This window comes from Triturus cristatus, chromosome 10, assembly GCF_964204655.1.
Source record: "Triturus cristatus chromosome 10, aTriCri1.1, whole genome shotgun sequence".
Lineage (NCBI taxonomy): Eukaryota > Metazoa > Chordata > Amphibia > Caudata > Salamandridae > Triturus > Triturus cristatus.
In genome coordinates, this window is record NC_140593.1 from 995,859,073 (window position 1) to 995,876,827 (window position 17,755).

Sequence of the window (17,755 nt, forward strand, 5' to 3'; positions counted from 1 at the left end):
GGCGCGTTTTAAGTTGGGGAAATAATTCCCTTTCAATCCTGAGGGACCCTGGGGGCCAACTAGCCCACCAGGTGCTTCCAGTAAGCGCCACTGCTCTGCGTCGCAGAGAGGTGGTGCAGGCTGTGCCCCTTTTTACACCTCTCTGCAATGGCGCTTACTGGACGTACCTAGTGGGCTATTTTGCCCCTAGGGACCCTCAGGATTCAAGGGGACTTAATCTCCCAACTTAAAAAATGGCCACAGGGCGTGTTTACACAGTGGTGAAGGGAGGGGACGAGGCCTGAGTTAACATGTGCAAACACGCCCTGTGGCGCGTTTTAAGTTGGGGAAGTAATTCCCCTTCAATCCTGAGGGACCCTGGGGGCCAACTAGCCCACCAGGTGCTTCCAGTAAGCGCCACTGAGCTGAGTTGCAGAGAGGTGGTCTAGGCCGTGCCCCTTTTTACATCTCTCTGCAACGCAGCTCTGTGGCGCTTACTGGAGGTACCTAGTGGTCTAGTTGGACCCTAGGGACCCTCAGGATTCAAGGGGACTTAATCTCCCAACTTAAAACGGCCACAGGGCGTGTTTACACAGTGGGGAAGGAAGGGGACGGGGCCTGAGGTGACATGTGCAAACATGCCCTGTGGTGCGTTTTAAGAGGTAGTTTTAATCCCCTGCCCTATTATATACTAGGGGCTTACAGAGGAGGTCATGCTAATCACAGGGGGACCCCAACGCATAGTGTTCCCTAGTGTATGTAGGTGTTTTCACTGTATTCTGAGTGTCTTTTAACATAGCACTGGCTCTAGGACTGGTTAGTCAGACTCAGTTACCACCAGTATCCGTCTGAAAAAGTTGAGGGTACAGGATGATTTTGCAACAAGGCTTCTTTCTGCTCTTCTGTTTGTTCTTTCTGCACGTTATCCTTCTTCCTGCACTTTTCTTCGTCTTTGAGGACTTCTGTTGCTTCTTTCTGCATTTCTTTTTTTCTTTCTGTGCGTTTTTTCTTCTTTCTTCACATGTCCTATCTCTGTAGGTATAGTTAGAAATTAGCATTTAAAAAACCTTTGAAATTCACTGAAAAAACCATAGGTTTCAGGCACGTTATAGTTAGGAATTAGCATTTAAAAAACCTTAGAAATTTACTGAAAAAACCATAGGTTTCAGGGGCGTTATAGTTAGCTGGACTTTTCACTCGTACAAAACCATTGAAATTCCCCTGTTATAGTTAGTTCAGCTAACTATAACTCGCGCGCCCGCAATGCACTGCTGATGACTTCACATATTACATCACTCATGACATGGTCAGTGACATCACTCATGACATCACTGATGACATCTCAAATGACATCACTGATGACATCACTGATGACATCATCCAGTGAATGTGTGTTTTTCTGAAAATTACATATGTTTTATATATGTACATCTCAAGGTCGATGGAAGAATAAATGGGTATATAAGTGTCTAAATGGATGATTTGTTTTTGAAAAATTGATTGTATAACTGACTGATTAAGTGTATCTTAGTGAATACATGGCTTAGTGAGTAATGTTTAAATATGTAAATATCTGTATCAGTCTCTCACTTTTTGTATAAGTGGCTGCATGGGTTGGTGAGTAGCTACATGAGTGTCTATATAGGTTATTAGTTGGTTTTTTGAGTATCAGTATGATTGGCATAGTGGCCACACCTCCCACTTAAAAATATAAGCCCTCCAATGGGCGACTTGAATGAGTCTGCGTTGGTTTGTGGGTCTTGTAGTGTCTGCCTCAGTTGTGTGCCGCTGTCTGAAACGTTTCAAGCCCACCAATGGGCCTCCACTCGCACATCCGGCTTCTCAATCCTCCATAGATGCCTCCACATTGAGACTGTGATTTAAATATTTAAATTAAATATGTGTTTTATATTCTAATGTACCCAAATGCATAATTATACATGCTGATTTAAAGAAAACGCCGTTACCAATTCAATTCATGGAAATGGAAAAAATACCTGACGTGTAGACACAATGCTAAAATGGTACAAAATTCCTAGCATTCTCTGAATTCTCCAGAAATGGAAACATATCTATTTACAGAAATTGCAATTATAGTACGTTAAACTAGATACGTAAATGATGTTCAATGCACAGAGACACATAATTGTACATAACCATAATCAATACCAAGTTGCACAAAATTCAAGTTGTGTAGCCAAACAAATCTGCGCATATGAATTATACACAAATTCATACGAGACTGGTTACTTAATATTGCTTTTTAAATCTCAAGTATTGCCTGAATTGTCCATTATTTACAATACCAATGATAAATGAAGAAGTGTGTGTAGCATATGCCATTCTTTCATAGTGCAGGGGTGTGAATAACAAATATGTGTCCAACTAAAATATTAAGGACGTGTAAGCGGACGAAGGAGAGAGATGTATGCAATGCCCAACAGGGTATAATTACTACAGGAACCATAGTAGGAGGAAAGGACAATGTTCCGGTATGCTAATGCAATCCATGGACAATACCTGATGCCAAATAGGTTCCAATAAATCCGTACCTAATAACGGAAAAGAAGGGGCAAGTGCCCCATACTCCAACATCTTAAATAACATGTCCTGAGTGAAAGATGTACCCTATGTTAAAATTATAAAGAGGAATGGTAGGGGGAAAAACCCTTACCTCAATAGGACACCCAAGAAGTGAAACAGAGGAAAGAAGGTTTGTCTGTGTAGAAAAGATTTAAAAGGACCAAAGTCCATAAGGAATTCTCATGAATAACGGACACAGTAATATGAGCACAAGGTGCATTATATACCTATATGGGTACATAATTCTTCCTCCCTGTTTAAACCATAGGGGGTTCTTGTATAGAGATCAATTATGTATTTCAATTCGAGAATACGTCATTGTTTTTCACGGTCTCCCCCTTAAATATGTTTGTAAATTCTGTCAATGCCTGAAGTTTCTGAAAATCATGGTGATTGCTAGCCTTAATGTTTTTTCTATGTTCATTATGTCGTCATGAATACAAAATGGTGACTAAGAAGGATTGAAACAACTTGACAAATGTCGCCTCATTCCTACTCTATGGATTGAACTTTTGAGATATATATATATATATATATATATATATATATATATATGAACAAACAATCCTCAGCCCAACATTCCTGCAGCAGGGCCCACAAGGTAACGACCACAAGACGTTCCGATGGTTGAATCCACAAAGAATGCTTTATTTCAAATTATAATCACGACACATCGTGTTGTTCAGGCCAGTGCCTGTCATGACACGTTTCGACTGTTAGAAAACACTGTCTTGATCTATATACATATACACAGTATATATACACAGACACATACACACACACACTAGGCCCGATTCACAAAGGTAAACTTATTCTTGAAGTCTAAGTTTAGGGATGTATGACGTTACAACGCATGCTGTTACAACGCATGCTGTTACAACGAAAGTTTTACAACGCGAGTGCATTGACAACGCAGGACATTACAACGCAAGTCTTTACATCGACTTGCACTAGATGGCGTGCTAACATTAAAAAAGTGTAATTTACTATTCCAACTCCAGTCCACGTAACAGTAGGGAAGGTGTTTGGATAGTAAACTACACTATTTTTAATGTTAGCACGCCATCTAGTGCAAGTCGATGTAAAGACTTGCGTTGTAATGTCCTGCGTTGTCAATGCACTCGCGTTGTAACGGTAGTGCGTTGTAAAAGTTGCATTGTAAAAGTTGCGTTGTAAAGGTTGTTCCCCCTAAGTTTAGACATGAAGTCTAAGGGCCTGATTCACAAAGGTAAACTTAGATTTCAGGTCTAAACTTAGACTTCAGGTCTAAACTCAGACTTCAAGTGTAAGTTTTTGTGAATCGGGCCATAATGTTTTAAACGAAAAAAGAACGTACTTTGTCCGCCAGTCCTGGCACTGAAGGGGACTATTTTATGGTGGATGTGCACAAGACAAACATTGTCACTTTCTCAGAGGGAAGGCAGTGGCTGAAATGGGCTGAAACATTGCCCCATAATGTAAGTAGGTGGGTGGAAGCAAAGTGTGGATGACAATTTAACAGACTAATGGATGAAGACCGTTAAACAAAAGCCTTATCTATCTATCTATCTATCTATCTATCTATCTATCTATCTATCTATCTATCTATCTATCTATCTATCTATCTATCTATCTATCTATCTATCTATCTATCTCTATCTATCTATCTATCTATCTATCTATCTATCGCTATCTATCTATATCTATATATCTCTATCTATCTCTATCTATCTATCTCTATGTATCTGTCTCTATCTACCTGTATCTATCTCTGTCTATCTCTATCTATCTGCCTATCTAGCTCTATCTAGCTCTATCTATCTCTAAATCTCTATCTATCTCTCTATCTATCTCTCTATCTCTATCTATCGCTATCTATCTATCTACCTCCATTTACCTCTATCTACCTCTATCTATCTCTCTATCTATCTATCTATCTATCTATCTATCTATCTATCTATCTATTTATCTATCTATCTATCTATCTATCTATCTATCTATCTATCTATCTATCTATCTATCTCTATCTATCTATATCTATCTCTATCTCTATCTATCTCTATCTATCTCTATCTATCTCTGTCTATTTCTCTATCTATCTATCTCTATCTCTATATCTATCTATCTATCTATATCTATCTATATGTATCTATCTCTATCTGTCTATCTCTATCTATCTATATCTCTATCTATCTCTATCTCTATCAAACCTACTGGTGATAGCCAGTAGGTAGTTATAGTTAGAACCAAACTTCCCATATGAAAAGCGTTTTTTGTTTTGCCAATAATTATGGCGCCGCTTGATGAATCTCCACCAAATTTCCCCAAAACCTTCCCTTCTTGGTGTAGCTGCTGTGTTGAAATTCTCGGAGTGATCTGTCAAGCGGGGGCTGAGAAAAAAGGGGGATCCCAAAATGCATTTTCCCCATGTTAAGTCTACCTGGATTTTTCGCTTTTTGAACACGACTACAGCCCGAACTGCTGAACAGAATAACACCAAATTTGGCAAAAAGCTAGATGTTGGTCCAGAAAGCGTGCTTTAAGGGATTTGGTGTAAATCTGTTTAGTAGTTTTTCAGATACTTAACTTAAGAAAATATAGATATCTGGGAACGCGAGTCCTTGCAGTCGACTTGCGAATCCTACTACAATTTGATTGGCTGCCAACACACCAGGGCGTGTTGGCAGCAATCTTGGGACTCGGCTTGAAGTTGAGTCCCAGAAACAAAGTTACAAATAAAGAAAAGGGGCAGGGTAGGAATACCCTGGTCCCCCAGATATGATGGAGGGGTCCCTCCAATACCCCGCCGGGAGTAAAAAGCATTTTTTTTTTAATTTTGCCGTGGACTAGCAGGTAGATCTGCAAATCCGTGTCAATTTTTTTTAAAACAGCAAGCACAGACTCCTACGCTTTCTTTGGAATAACCCCTGGGTGGGCCAGGTCCCGGGTACATATGTCAAATTTAGAAGGTGGGGGCCTTCGGGCCCCCCTCCTAGGGATTATAAAAAAGCCCCTGGGACCGCCACCACCCCGGGGCAAAGCCAATATAGTGTGGGGGGCCTCACAGACCCCCCCTGCCCCAGGGACCACCAACACCATGGGGCACCTTTAATTATGCATGCCTGGGGACTGCCACCTCCCCGGGGCTAATTAAAATTATGTTGGGGGGCCTCGCGGACCCTCCGCTCCTGCCCCGGTGTCCGCCACCTTCCCAGGACACTAATGCCCTACATGGCCCTGGGGACCACCAACCCCCAGGGCCGGCTCCAGCAATGTCCCGGGGTGCCCACCCCAGGACATTGCAGTTTGTTGTGGCATGGCAGGAATAAAAATGCTCATTGAGGGGAGCCACCTCCGCCCCCCTCCTTTAATTTACTAAAGGAGACATGCCCCCTGGACCTGGCCCACTGGGGGGCTTAATTAAAAACAAGCGCGGGAGCCCACGCTTGGGTTTTTTTTGCCACAAATTTGCAGCAAATTTATTTTAAAAATAAATGCTTGTTGCCCTGACAGGGTCCTTCTGGGACCCCAAGACCAAGGCTTAGGGGTCATGGTATTCCTACTCTGCCCATTTCTTTTTGTCAAATTATTTTTTGGACTCGGCTCTCTGTTGAAGTGTTGGCAGCCAATCAGATCTCTGCAGATCTCTGCAATTGCTCGTTATTATTCGCGAATTAGCCACGATCATAGATATATAAATGTACATTTCTTTAAATTTCTCAACTGCTAAACTGATTTAAACACACACACACACACACATATATATTTCTGCTTTGATAATATTGTAATATTGCAAACCGTCGGTCAAATTGGATTCCCTCTTTCCAGTATAATTAGTATCACTTGCATAATGAGTAAAAATGTAAACCAGCACAGGATAACAAGGCTTCTTAAAATTATTAAATCAGCGTAATTGTTATTTTATCCAGTGAAAAGTTCACTTCCCTAAAAAGCATTAAACCAGTGGGTTTCTAGTGACCTACTTAACACTTAGTTCAGCTTACCTGCAATACAGTCAACTACTGCACGAACTAGGGCAATGCTTGCCTTTAGGGATACAGTGGTTAAATAGATACAGATCAGGTCACAATTTGAGGTGTAAAAACCTTAAACTTTGGACACAAAGTTGGGCGAAGTTAGAAAGCTTCATCCTTTGGAAGGCAGGTGAAGTATTCTGACTTCAATGAGGCAAAGTGTAACTTTATCTAACTATATATGGTTGTCCCCTCTAAGAAAGGCATGATGTTAGGCTTCAGAAAACTGGCTTTACCCCACACCAGTCTATTCTTGACAAAGTGGCAGCGGAGAAATGCTGCAGTGAAGGGTGGTGGCACATCTCACTGCTTCGTTGTGACTGGAGGCCTGAGGATAGCCCTTGCTGCAGCTGTACTCCAGACTGCTACTGGTGCACTGTCCAGCGCCTTTTATTGCCTCCTTCTTCCGGTCATCGACTCTCTGTGTGTCCTTTCAACCTACATCATCCACTAGTGCTGTGTGACTCACCACATCCCTAATCACCTTCAACCAAACTTGAAAATTGTAACTAAGGCTCCACAGCCCCCATTCAGGTTTAACACCAAAAGTCTTTAAGGACCTGATTACGACTTTGGCGGTCCTCTGCGGCACCACCGTGCCAGCAGGAGGACCCCCAAGGCCATGGTCAGACCACCCACCGGATTACAATTATTTGCAATCCAGCTCGGGCGGGATAGAGGTGGTCTCATGGTGGTGGTCTGTTAGGCTCAAAGGAGAGCCTAACATGCAGGATGCGCAGCAAGAGCGCCGACTGCAAATTCCTGCATGGTGTGGCATGCACCATTAAATCACTATAAGTACTCCCATGATGGTTCAACCAATAATTACAGTATACTGCTAGTTCAAACGGTGGTATGCCCTATCCGAAGTTTAAGACGCCACCTAAGTGTGGGGAAGGAAGCAAGTCCTTTTGTTTTTATTTTCCCTCACACACCCTAGTGGTGTCATGCTTCATCATCGGGACACCCCGATGCCTAAAAGTCAGGGTGGGCTCAACCAGTATTTCAGGGAGCACTTGATGAGATGTTATTTGGCCAGGGGGTTATAAAGATTAAAAATCGGTGTCAAACACCAGTTTCCCTTTATTCTTGGGTTTTGCACTGATAATAAAAACAACATAAGTGGGTATCCAGGGATATTATGGTCCTAGGACCCTATTGCCAACATGTTTCTGTCCTAATAGCCCCATAAAGGGTGCGCGGACATTCTTCAGGGCGTGTACCCCCTGTTACAATAGAAAGGGAACTTCCCTATACTAATACACAATGTAAGGGCAGGTAGCTGCTCCTTATTATAAAGATGTCGTTCTGTTAATAAATTCACTCCATCTGTGAAAAACAAACAAAAAAGACAAACAACAAATACAGCGCGTCAATTCCATTTTGTAAATCATCTTTTCAACATGAATAATGTGATTGTCTCTGTATTCTCCACATCATCATGCGTGAAAACTAAAAATAGAATGTGTGCGTGATTGTAGCATAACCACTCGTGTAAGTGACACTCAACAATTATAGCGTGTGTATATTTGGTGGCGGTAATTTTCCGCATTCTATTCATACACACTCTTATGACGTGTAACTGCTCAGGTAGCGGTATATATCCGCTTCCCATTTCCACACATTCATTTGCGTGTGATTATAGGACATCGGTCTTCACAGTCAGTCTTCCAATACATCAGCACGAGTTTAAAAACAAATCCACTCCTAGTCTATTCCTCTATAATAAATGCGTGTTGTCATTCTCACATATGTCATATCGTACAGCTTACCCCAATTTAGGAGAGGATAAGCATCATGTGGGACCTCTATACGTGGGGTAGCCCTGTAGTCACACACTGTGGATTGGTAATGTGACAATAGTGCAGATCGGTACATTCCCGATCCAGCGATCGCGATATTTGATAAGACAGATCACAATCAGGAGATCAAGAACCATATCAGGTTATCGACATATGAAAAAGAAGAAACAAATATACTTAAATGAAACGGGTACACGCTTGCTCACAAACACTCTGTGTCTCAATTGGTTGTTTCATCCACTCAGGTCACTCATCCAGATTACTCACGCCACCAAGGGTCCTGCCCCGTATATACACCTAATCGGTATGGGTTCCCACGATCCGGACTCACTCGCGTCCTCATGGTCATGGTTTTAAGCATCCACTTGAACCTCGAGGGACGTTCCCGTCAACTTCCGGAGTTCCGAGTCTACGCCCCTTTGCGGAAGTGCGTTGTGCGCATGTCCCGCTTAGGGGATCCTGGGAGGTGAAGTTTTCTTACAATATGGGTAGTTCCCGAGTAGTGAAGTTACCGTCTATGAGTTGTTTTACTTCTATACTGGTGTCACAATATATGGAAGCTGAATAATTACATATATATGTATATATATACATATTTCACAGTGTTATGCACAGACGTCGTTATGAATGAAGGATTCCTAATCTTTTTAATGACGATCTATGAGTTGTTTACTACTCTATTGGTGTCACGATGTAAGGAAGGTAACCAATTTCATATGTACATCTATATCTCAGTTATTACGGGCTTCTTTTTATATATATAAAAAAATGTGGTTACTAGTGAAGGAGTCCTAATACTTCAATAACGATGGCATGGCCCTATCCCATTAGGAAGTATACATATCATAAGGTCATAGTATATGGTATGGATGGATGGATTCTTTTTGAATTATCTGTTTTGCTTAAAAAAGAAGGACCTAGTTAGATGTAATGCGAGGGTATACATTATTGAAAATATGTGGTTTATATAAACATGTTGAAATTAATATCCTCATATGTTTCCCTCAGGAGTGGGTTATTACATTATCTACTTATTCCTGTTTAATTGGTTCCAAGGAATGTGGTCATTTAGGCCAGTCACGTGGGTTTTCAATCTGTAAACCCATCTTTGTTCTCGTTCCAACAGTATTTTTGATGTGTTGCCATCCCCTTTAACTCTCTCAATTACGGACCACCATAAGTCGCTATCCGAATGTTTCTTCTCTAGGTAATGGGTAGTGAGTCTGGTTGCAGATATGGATCTCCTGATCGTGCTCCTATGCTCATTAATCCGTACTTTTATTTTTCTCCCTGTCATCCCTTTGTACATCAGCTGGCATGGGCATTTAATTACATAAATAACTTTTTCTGAGTTGCAATTGGTGTGGGACCTTTGTTCCCACTTGTGGTGCATACCCAGATCAATTTCTTTAGTGTGTTCCATAAATGCACATGCCACACAGGATCCACAAGGATAGTGGCCCATAACTTGTGGCTGATTCCAAAGGGTGCTCTGATGTGTCGTTTTTGTTTTTTGTAAATCTGTATGGATCAATGTATCTCTCAAACTCTTATTCCTTCTAAAGGAAAACATGGGTTTCTCAAAGTCCAACCTGTTCGATGTTAATATTGGCCATTTTTTGTTGATGATTTTCTTAAATTCATTGGAGGATGCATTAAAAGTACTGACACAGATGAGGGTGTTTACTTCTGCCTTTTGATGAGTTTCAAGGAGGACTTCCCATGGGGTGTTGCGCGATCGTTTTTGTGCCTTCTCAATGACTCTTCTAGGGTAGGATCTTTCTTCCAGTTTTATAGTCAGGATTTTTGCCTCATTCTTGTATTCGGTCAGCTCTGCACAGTTTCTCCGTATCCGTAGGAATTGCCCCACTGGTAGGTTCTCTCTTAGTGCACGTGGATGGGCACTGTTGAAATGTAACAGGCTATTTTTGTCTGTAGGCTTGGTATATAGAGAGCTAACAATGCCATCGTCTTTTGCACTGATGGTGACATCAAGAAAGGATATATGGTCTTGATTGTGAGTCATTGTGAATTTCAAATGTGGGTTTCGACTGTTCAACCAAGAATGGAAGTGTCCTAGTGTTGTTATGTCCCCTTCCCATACAACAAGGACCTTGTTGTATGGGAAGGGGACATAACAATGACTCACAATCATTAGAAGGAATACGAGTTTGAGAGATACATTGATCCATACAGATTTACAAAAAACAAAAAACACCCTTTGGAATCAGCCACAAGTTATGGGCCACTATCCTTGTGGATCCTGTGTGGCATGTGCATTTATGGAACACACTAAAGAAATTGATCTGGGTATGCACCACAAGTGGGAACAAAGGTCCCACACCAATTGCAACTCAGAAAAAGTTATTTATGTAATTAAATGCCCATGCCAGCTGATGTACATAGGGATGACAGGGAGAAAAATAAAAGTACGGATTAATGAGCATAGGAGCACGATCAGGAGATCCATATCTGCAACCAGACTCACTGCCCAATACCTAGAGAAGAAACATTCGGATAGCGACTTATGGTGGTCCGTAATTGAGAGAGTTAAAGGGGATGGCAACACATCAAAAATACTGTTGGAACGAGAACAAAGATGGGTTTACAGATTGAAAACCCACGTGACTGGCCTAAATGACCACATTCCTTGGAACCAATTAAACAGGAGTAAGTAGATAATGTAATAACCCACTCCTGAGGGAAACATATGAGGATATTAATTTCAACATGTTTATATAAACCACATATTTTCAATAATGTATACCCTCGCATTACATCTAACTAGGTCCTTCTTTTTTAAGCAAAACAGATAATTCAAAAAGAATCCATCCATCCATAACATATACTATGACCTTATGATATGTATACTTCCTAATGGGATAGGGCCATGCCATCGTTATTGAAGTATTAGGACTCCTTCACTAGTAACCACATTTTTTTATATATATAAAAAGAAGCCCGTAATAACTGAGATATAGATGTACATATGAAATTGGTTACCTTCCTTACATCGTGACACCAATAGAGTAGTAAACAACTCATAGATCGTCATTAAAAAGATCAGGAATCCTTCATTCATAACGACATCTGTGCATAACACTGTGAAATATGTATATATACACATATATATGTAATTGGTCAGCTTCCATATATTGTGACACCAGTATAGAAGTAAAAAAACTCATAGACGGTAACTTCACTACTCGGGAACTACCCATATTGTAAGAAAACTTCACCTCCCAGGATCCCCTAAGCGGGACATGCGCACAACGCACTTCCACAAAGGGGCGTAGACTCGGAACTCCGGAAGTTGACGGGATCGTCCCTCGAGGTTCAAGTGGAAGCTTAAAACCATGGCCATGAGGACGCGAGTGAGTCCGGATCGTGGGAACCCATACCGATTAGGTGTATGTACGGGGCAGGACCCTTGGTGGCGTGAGTAATCTGGATGAGTGACCTGAGTGGATGAAACAACCAATTGAGACACAGAGTGTTTGTGAGCAAGCGTGTACCCGTTTCATTTAAGTATATTTGTTTCTTCTTTTTCATATGTCGATAACCTGATATGGTTCTGGATCTCCTGATTGTGATCTGTCTTATCAAATATCGCGATCGCTGGATCGGGAATGTACCGATCTGCACTATTGTCACATTACCAATCCACAGTGTGTGACTACAGGGCTACCCCACGTATAGAGGTCCCACATGATGCTTATCCTCTCCTAAATTGGGGTAAGCTGTACAATACGACATATGTGAGAATGACAACACGCATTTATTATAGAGGAATAGAATAGGAGTGGATTTGTTTTTAAACTCGTGCTGATGTATTGGAAGACTGACTGTGAAGACCGATGTCCTATAATCACACGCAAATGAATGTGTGGAAATGGGAAGCGGATATATACCTCTACCTGAGCAGTTACACGTCACAAGAGTGTGTATGAATAGAATGCGGAAAATTACCGCCACCAAATATACACACGCTATAATTGTTGAGTGTCACTTACACGAGTGGTTATGCTACAATCACGCTCATTCTATTGTTAGTTTTCACGCATGATGATGTGGAGAATACAGAGACAATCACATTATTCATGTTGAAAAGATGATTTACAAAATGGAATTGACGCGCTGTATTTGTTGTTTGTCTTTTTTGTTTGTTTTTCACAGATGGAGTGAATTTATTAACAGAACGACATCTTTATAATAAGGAGCAGCTACCTGCCCTTACATTGTATATTAGTATAGGGAAGTTCTCTTTCTATTCTAACAGGGGGTACACGCCCTGAAGAATGTCCGCGCACCCTTTATGGGGCTATTAGGACAGAAACATGTTGGCAATAGGGTCCTAGGACCATAATATCCCTGGATACCCACTTATGTTGTTTTTATTATCAGTGCCAAACCCAAGAATAAAGGGAAACTGGGGTTTGACACCGATTTTTAATCTTTATAACCCCCTGGCCAAATAACATCTCATCAAGTGCTCCCTGAAATACTGGTTGAGCCCATCCTGACTTTTAGGCGTCGGGGTGTCCCGATGATGAAGCATGACACCACTAGGGTGTGTGAGGGAAAATAAAAACAAAAGGACTTGCTTCCTTCCCCACGCTTAGGTGGCGTCTTAAACTTCGGATAGGGCATACCACCGTTTGAACTAGCAGTATACTGTTATTATTGGTTGAACCATCATGGGAGTACTTATAGTGATTTAGTGTTACTCATGGGAGGGCGTTCTCCCTCATTGAATTCCTCTCTGCCCCTTGCCTAACTAGGGAACCTCCCTACTATAGGTTTGTGTATTATTTTATTTTGTGGCATGCACCATGCCATGCATGCCACTCCGTGCAGGAAAGGAGTGCAATTCCAGACTGCCACACTCCTAATACTGCAGGCGGCCCAGCAGTTTGGCATGGTCAGCCCGCCACCGCAAGTACGGCTGTACAGTGGGCCACCGTACTCGTCATAAGGCCCTAAGTCTCTGAGAAGTTTGTGGATTTTGCCTCATGTCATACCTTCCTCAGACAGCTCTTCTTGTCTCTAGAGGGGTCTGGTGTCTTTACTGCTCTCTCTAGTGCCAATTGCTTGACCTAGAGAGTTTCCAAACACAAGAGAAACCCTGAAATCTATAGGGATCTGGCTAAAGAAGCAATTTCAAAAGGAACAACGGTTCCTAAGGTAGGGATGTAAGTATCAATTCTTTAAAAAAGATCTGTTGAAACCAATCTTTTTAATAATCAAAATGTTACAAGACTGTTTTTTATTTACATAGGTGACAGTGAGGTGCAGAAAAAGGTGCTTGGTGCTCAAGCGGAAGAGATACAAGTGGGCAATATGTGTATCACACATTTTAACATGTGTGTGCAGCCTGTATTGCTCAGATAATATTGTTTTAACTGGTCTGAGCACTTTAAGTCATGTGAAAATGTGACTTTAATGGCCTCATTATGAGTGCCCTGGGAACAGATACTTTGTCATATCTGCTAAAATCAGAAAACGAGGTGTTAAGGATTTATCGGGTATGATAATTGTCATCGAGTCCACATTTTGCCCTGCAAACTCGAAATGAGATGCATATTTTGGTGCTTATTACACCAAAATCCGCGTGTGCATTTATTAAACATTTTTTGACCTGCTGAAATTTAATGGGGATGAAACTTTATCACACCTGCTAATAACGAAGTGCGTACAATACTGCACCACTTATAATTGCAATCCATGGTCAATCAGGTGTTTGCAAAGGGATCACACTGTAACAGAGCACTTGTATGCAGGGCCTAGAAGTGTCAATGTACTTAATGTTGTGCACCTAGTGGGTGTTTTCTGTCCTTCCTAAAGCCCTTGAAGTAGAATAAGGGCCTGATTTACAGTTTGCAAGTCCATCTGCCAAACTGCTAGTGTAACAGAGGCACTGCAATGCCTTCCCAGACTCCCCACTAATTTTAGAATGTCGTGCAGTGCTGCAGGAGTTGTTCTTCTGAAGTAGGTTCTGCGGGCACGGCGGGATAACTTTGGATGCTGATAATACTAGGCGTTTCAGTCCTCAACCCTGCCTCCTGACTCATTCCCTTGACAAGTTTCTAGAAACATATCCCCAAACAGTTGCGGCTGGCATGACTCGTGGGTGGGGGGGCAGCGGGTCGTGCAGGGAGGGGGTCGCGCAGGGGGTAATTTTACATAAATGTAAAAAAAGTTAACTTACCTTCGCCAGCCCGGTCCGGTCCCACGTCGTCCCACGTCGTCACTGCTTCTCTGCTCCGCACAGGAAGCAGGCAGCCTCTCTCCCCTCCCCTAAGCCAATCACAATGCTGCAATGGTAGTGTTGTGATTGGTTGGGATACGGACCACACAGGCATCTATGGGGAGGCCATTTTCTCCATGTAGGCTGCATGCAGCCTACATGGAGAAAAGGGAGAGTGCGTATGACTGGTTTGGTTGGCCCTGGGGCCGACCAAACAGTCAGCACCCTCAGAGTGGGCAAGCCACTTCTCTCCTGCCCTAAAGCAGGACCGCCCATCCGCCCACCCCAACCAAACCCTTCTGCTTTCTCGCAGTGCGAGAAGCAGGAACATAAAATGATATTTATAATGCGAGAAAGCAGCGGGGTGAAGCTCCTCCCCCACATGGAGGAGCTGCCCCTGACCCCAAATTGAGAGTACATTTCCAAGGCCCACATTCAAAATACCCCCGGCAGTCAAGGTTTTTATGACAAGCTGGCATTGGCGTAACGATACTTGAAGGCCCTCCCCCCCACCCAGCAATGTACATGGAGGGTCCCACTCTGGACTCACTCAGGAGCTCTCAGGCCAGGTTACTGTGCTGAGGGGGTACCCCTGAAACTCGGGGGCTCCTCTGCTCAGTGGGGGCCTTTGTTATGCCACTGCTGTCTGGCACAGAGAGGATGCCAGCGGAAATGGTGTCAGGTGGCCCACACTGCATCTGGCAGCCAGATCGGCACCCTTTCGGTCGGAGTCTAGCTACTAATTGGGTGTTCCCCTTGCCTTGAACACACTTTCCAAAGAGGAGAGTGGAAAAGAAAACCACCTTAGGTCATCAAATGTCCCATTAATGCCCTTCTTAAAATCATTTTCTCTGTCTTCTTACACTGATAGCTGACCCTCTGTTAGTACATTCTCCCGGAGCCGGACTGGCTGTAGCGGGCACCGGATGTTTCCCCGGTGGGCCGGATGGGTGCAGGCCGGTTTTGAACTGCTAGAGGCCGGTTTTGGTACAGGGGGCCTGTTTTGCAGTGCTGGAATATCGCCCCCCTGTACCAAAAGCAGCACCAGTGTTTCCCACCAGCCGCCACCCACGGTCAGGCAGACTTAATTGCCAGGGCCAGTTTGTGTTCCCAGTCTGGCCCTGCACTCTCCATGCCTTACACTATCTCATATTGTACCCTTGTGTCTTGTTGTTCATGTTGCACTCAGGATACTACTAATTGCCTTGGTGTTCTCCACTTTGCAGGGCCTGGAACTATGCCGGGTAATTGCTACATACATGGAGTTACTTCTGCATGCTAGAGAAAAACGGCTCACCCTTCCACCCAGTGAGATCACCCTCCTCTGATTGGTGCCTGCTGTGTGTTGTGCAGAGCTGTTGCCCAGCAATCAATGCGAAGAGCCCACCTCCTGAACACCAGCTACCAACATACACACACAGAGGTGGAGTGTAGAGTCATAGCTTTATGGATCAACTGGAAGAGCAATCGTGGTTTGTTTCAGACTGATTAAACACTGGGTTGGTCTGGGTTGGAGTGCCAAACATTCTGGCACTTTCCTTCAAACGAGATGTCGTTGCACAAATGACTCTGAACTGCACAGAGTTTCATTGGTAAAGAAATGTAGCCATGTTACTAACCTAAACGCTGTGGAATATCCTCCAAGGTGCTGCATTTGACAAGGGAGAGTGCACCGGACTGCTGTTCAAAGCATCACAAGATTAATTGAATGGACAGAGCCCAAGTCCCCCCACAGACTGTATGTTTTTTTTGGGGGGGTTAAAAAAAGGGACACCTTGCCAGCAATTTCTTGGCTATTTCTGTCCAGTGTCCTATGACTGATGATCAGAGCACGTTTTGCAGTGGAAACTTAGATGCCTTATGTATAAATACATGGAAGATGCTTCAAAACATACTGTAAAAAGGTTTTGTTCATAATCATGTACATAGTAAATTATTTTATTAGTAAGTTATGAATATTTTCTTAGGATGGCCGATTGTGAATATGTAAACATTGATTTGGTTTGTATCATAGAAAAATATCTATATCCCAAAATCTCTTACCATATCATATGTACAGTGGGAACATTGTTTTGTACACCTTACGTGCATTATTTTAATGTTGTTTCATTAAAACCTTTTGTCGAATAAATATTTTTTAATATGATAATGCATTCCAAATGCCTTTCTGTTGACATCTTGAACATTTTCCACAAGGAACGTGTTTTGTATTATCTTATACCCTGTGCAGTTTCAAGTTGGGTGAGGGCTTTGGCAGCAAAGGAATGTTTTTTATTTTGTGCAGAATATAATGTTTTGTTAATAACTTGTCTTTCGAATCTTAGGAAGTACCTTACATTACTTACCACCATACTCAAACTGCCAGCCCAGAGAAAGTATGTAAAGCTGCAACCAAATTGCAAAAGTAAACATTGGTAGTAAGTTTCATATTAGATAAAAAAATTACTTATTATTTGATATTTCTTATTTGTGTTCCTCAAGGTATTTCATTTTAATCATGTTGGTATTCTTTTGTTCTTATTGTTGTGGTTTTTATTTCTTATCCTGTCAATATTTATTCGTACTCCTGTTTTTCTTATTCTTGTCTGTAATGAGTTAAACTTGTTAATATTTGTATTTATATTCTTAATCGATGTAAGTCATCCTTGCTCCCAGTATTGTTTTGTATTTGTTTCCTGCTTTCATTTTTACCCCTTCTGGTTTCATTGTATTTATTGCCTTTTTATGTTGCTTTTGACAGTTTTCCTTCTAATTATATATATTTTTTTTTCAAAGAATCGAAATCCGGCGGAACAGATTGCTCGAGCCCACACAATCAATTTCAGCAGGTAAGTTTATTCAAATTGCAGACAAGGACAATATATATATATATATATATAGAGAGAGAGATATATATATATTCACTGAAAAAACACAGATTTCAGGGATGTGATAGTTAGTTGGACATTTCACTCGTACAAAACCAGAGAAATTAGGCCGTTATAGTTAGTTCAGCTAACTATAACTCGCGCCCCCGCAATGCACTGCTGATGACATCACATATTACATCATTGATTACATCATCCAGTTACTGTGTGTTTCTGTAAACTTTAATTACGCTTTATATATATATATATATATATATGTATGTA

At 41.9% G+C, this 17,755-nt stretch overlaps 1 protein-coding gene across 1 annotated transcript in view; it reads left to right on the top strand.

Annotated features, from left to right (window-relative positions):
• Positions 1-16,681, top strand: part of MYO15A (myosin XVA) — a 1,126,038-nt gene extending 1,109,357 nt beyond the window's left edge. The window contains exon 68 of the mRNA XM_085631315.1: positions 15,851-16,681. Coding sequence (XP_085487441.1) covers positions 15,851-15,952 — 102 coding nt within the window. The 3' untranslated portion in view covers positions 15,953-16,681. The remainder of the gene's footprint in view (positions 1-15,850) is intronic.
• The last annotated feature ends 1,074 nt before the right edge of the window (positions 16,682-17,755 follow it).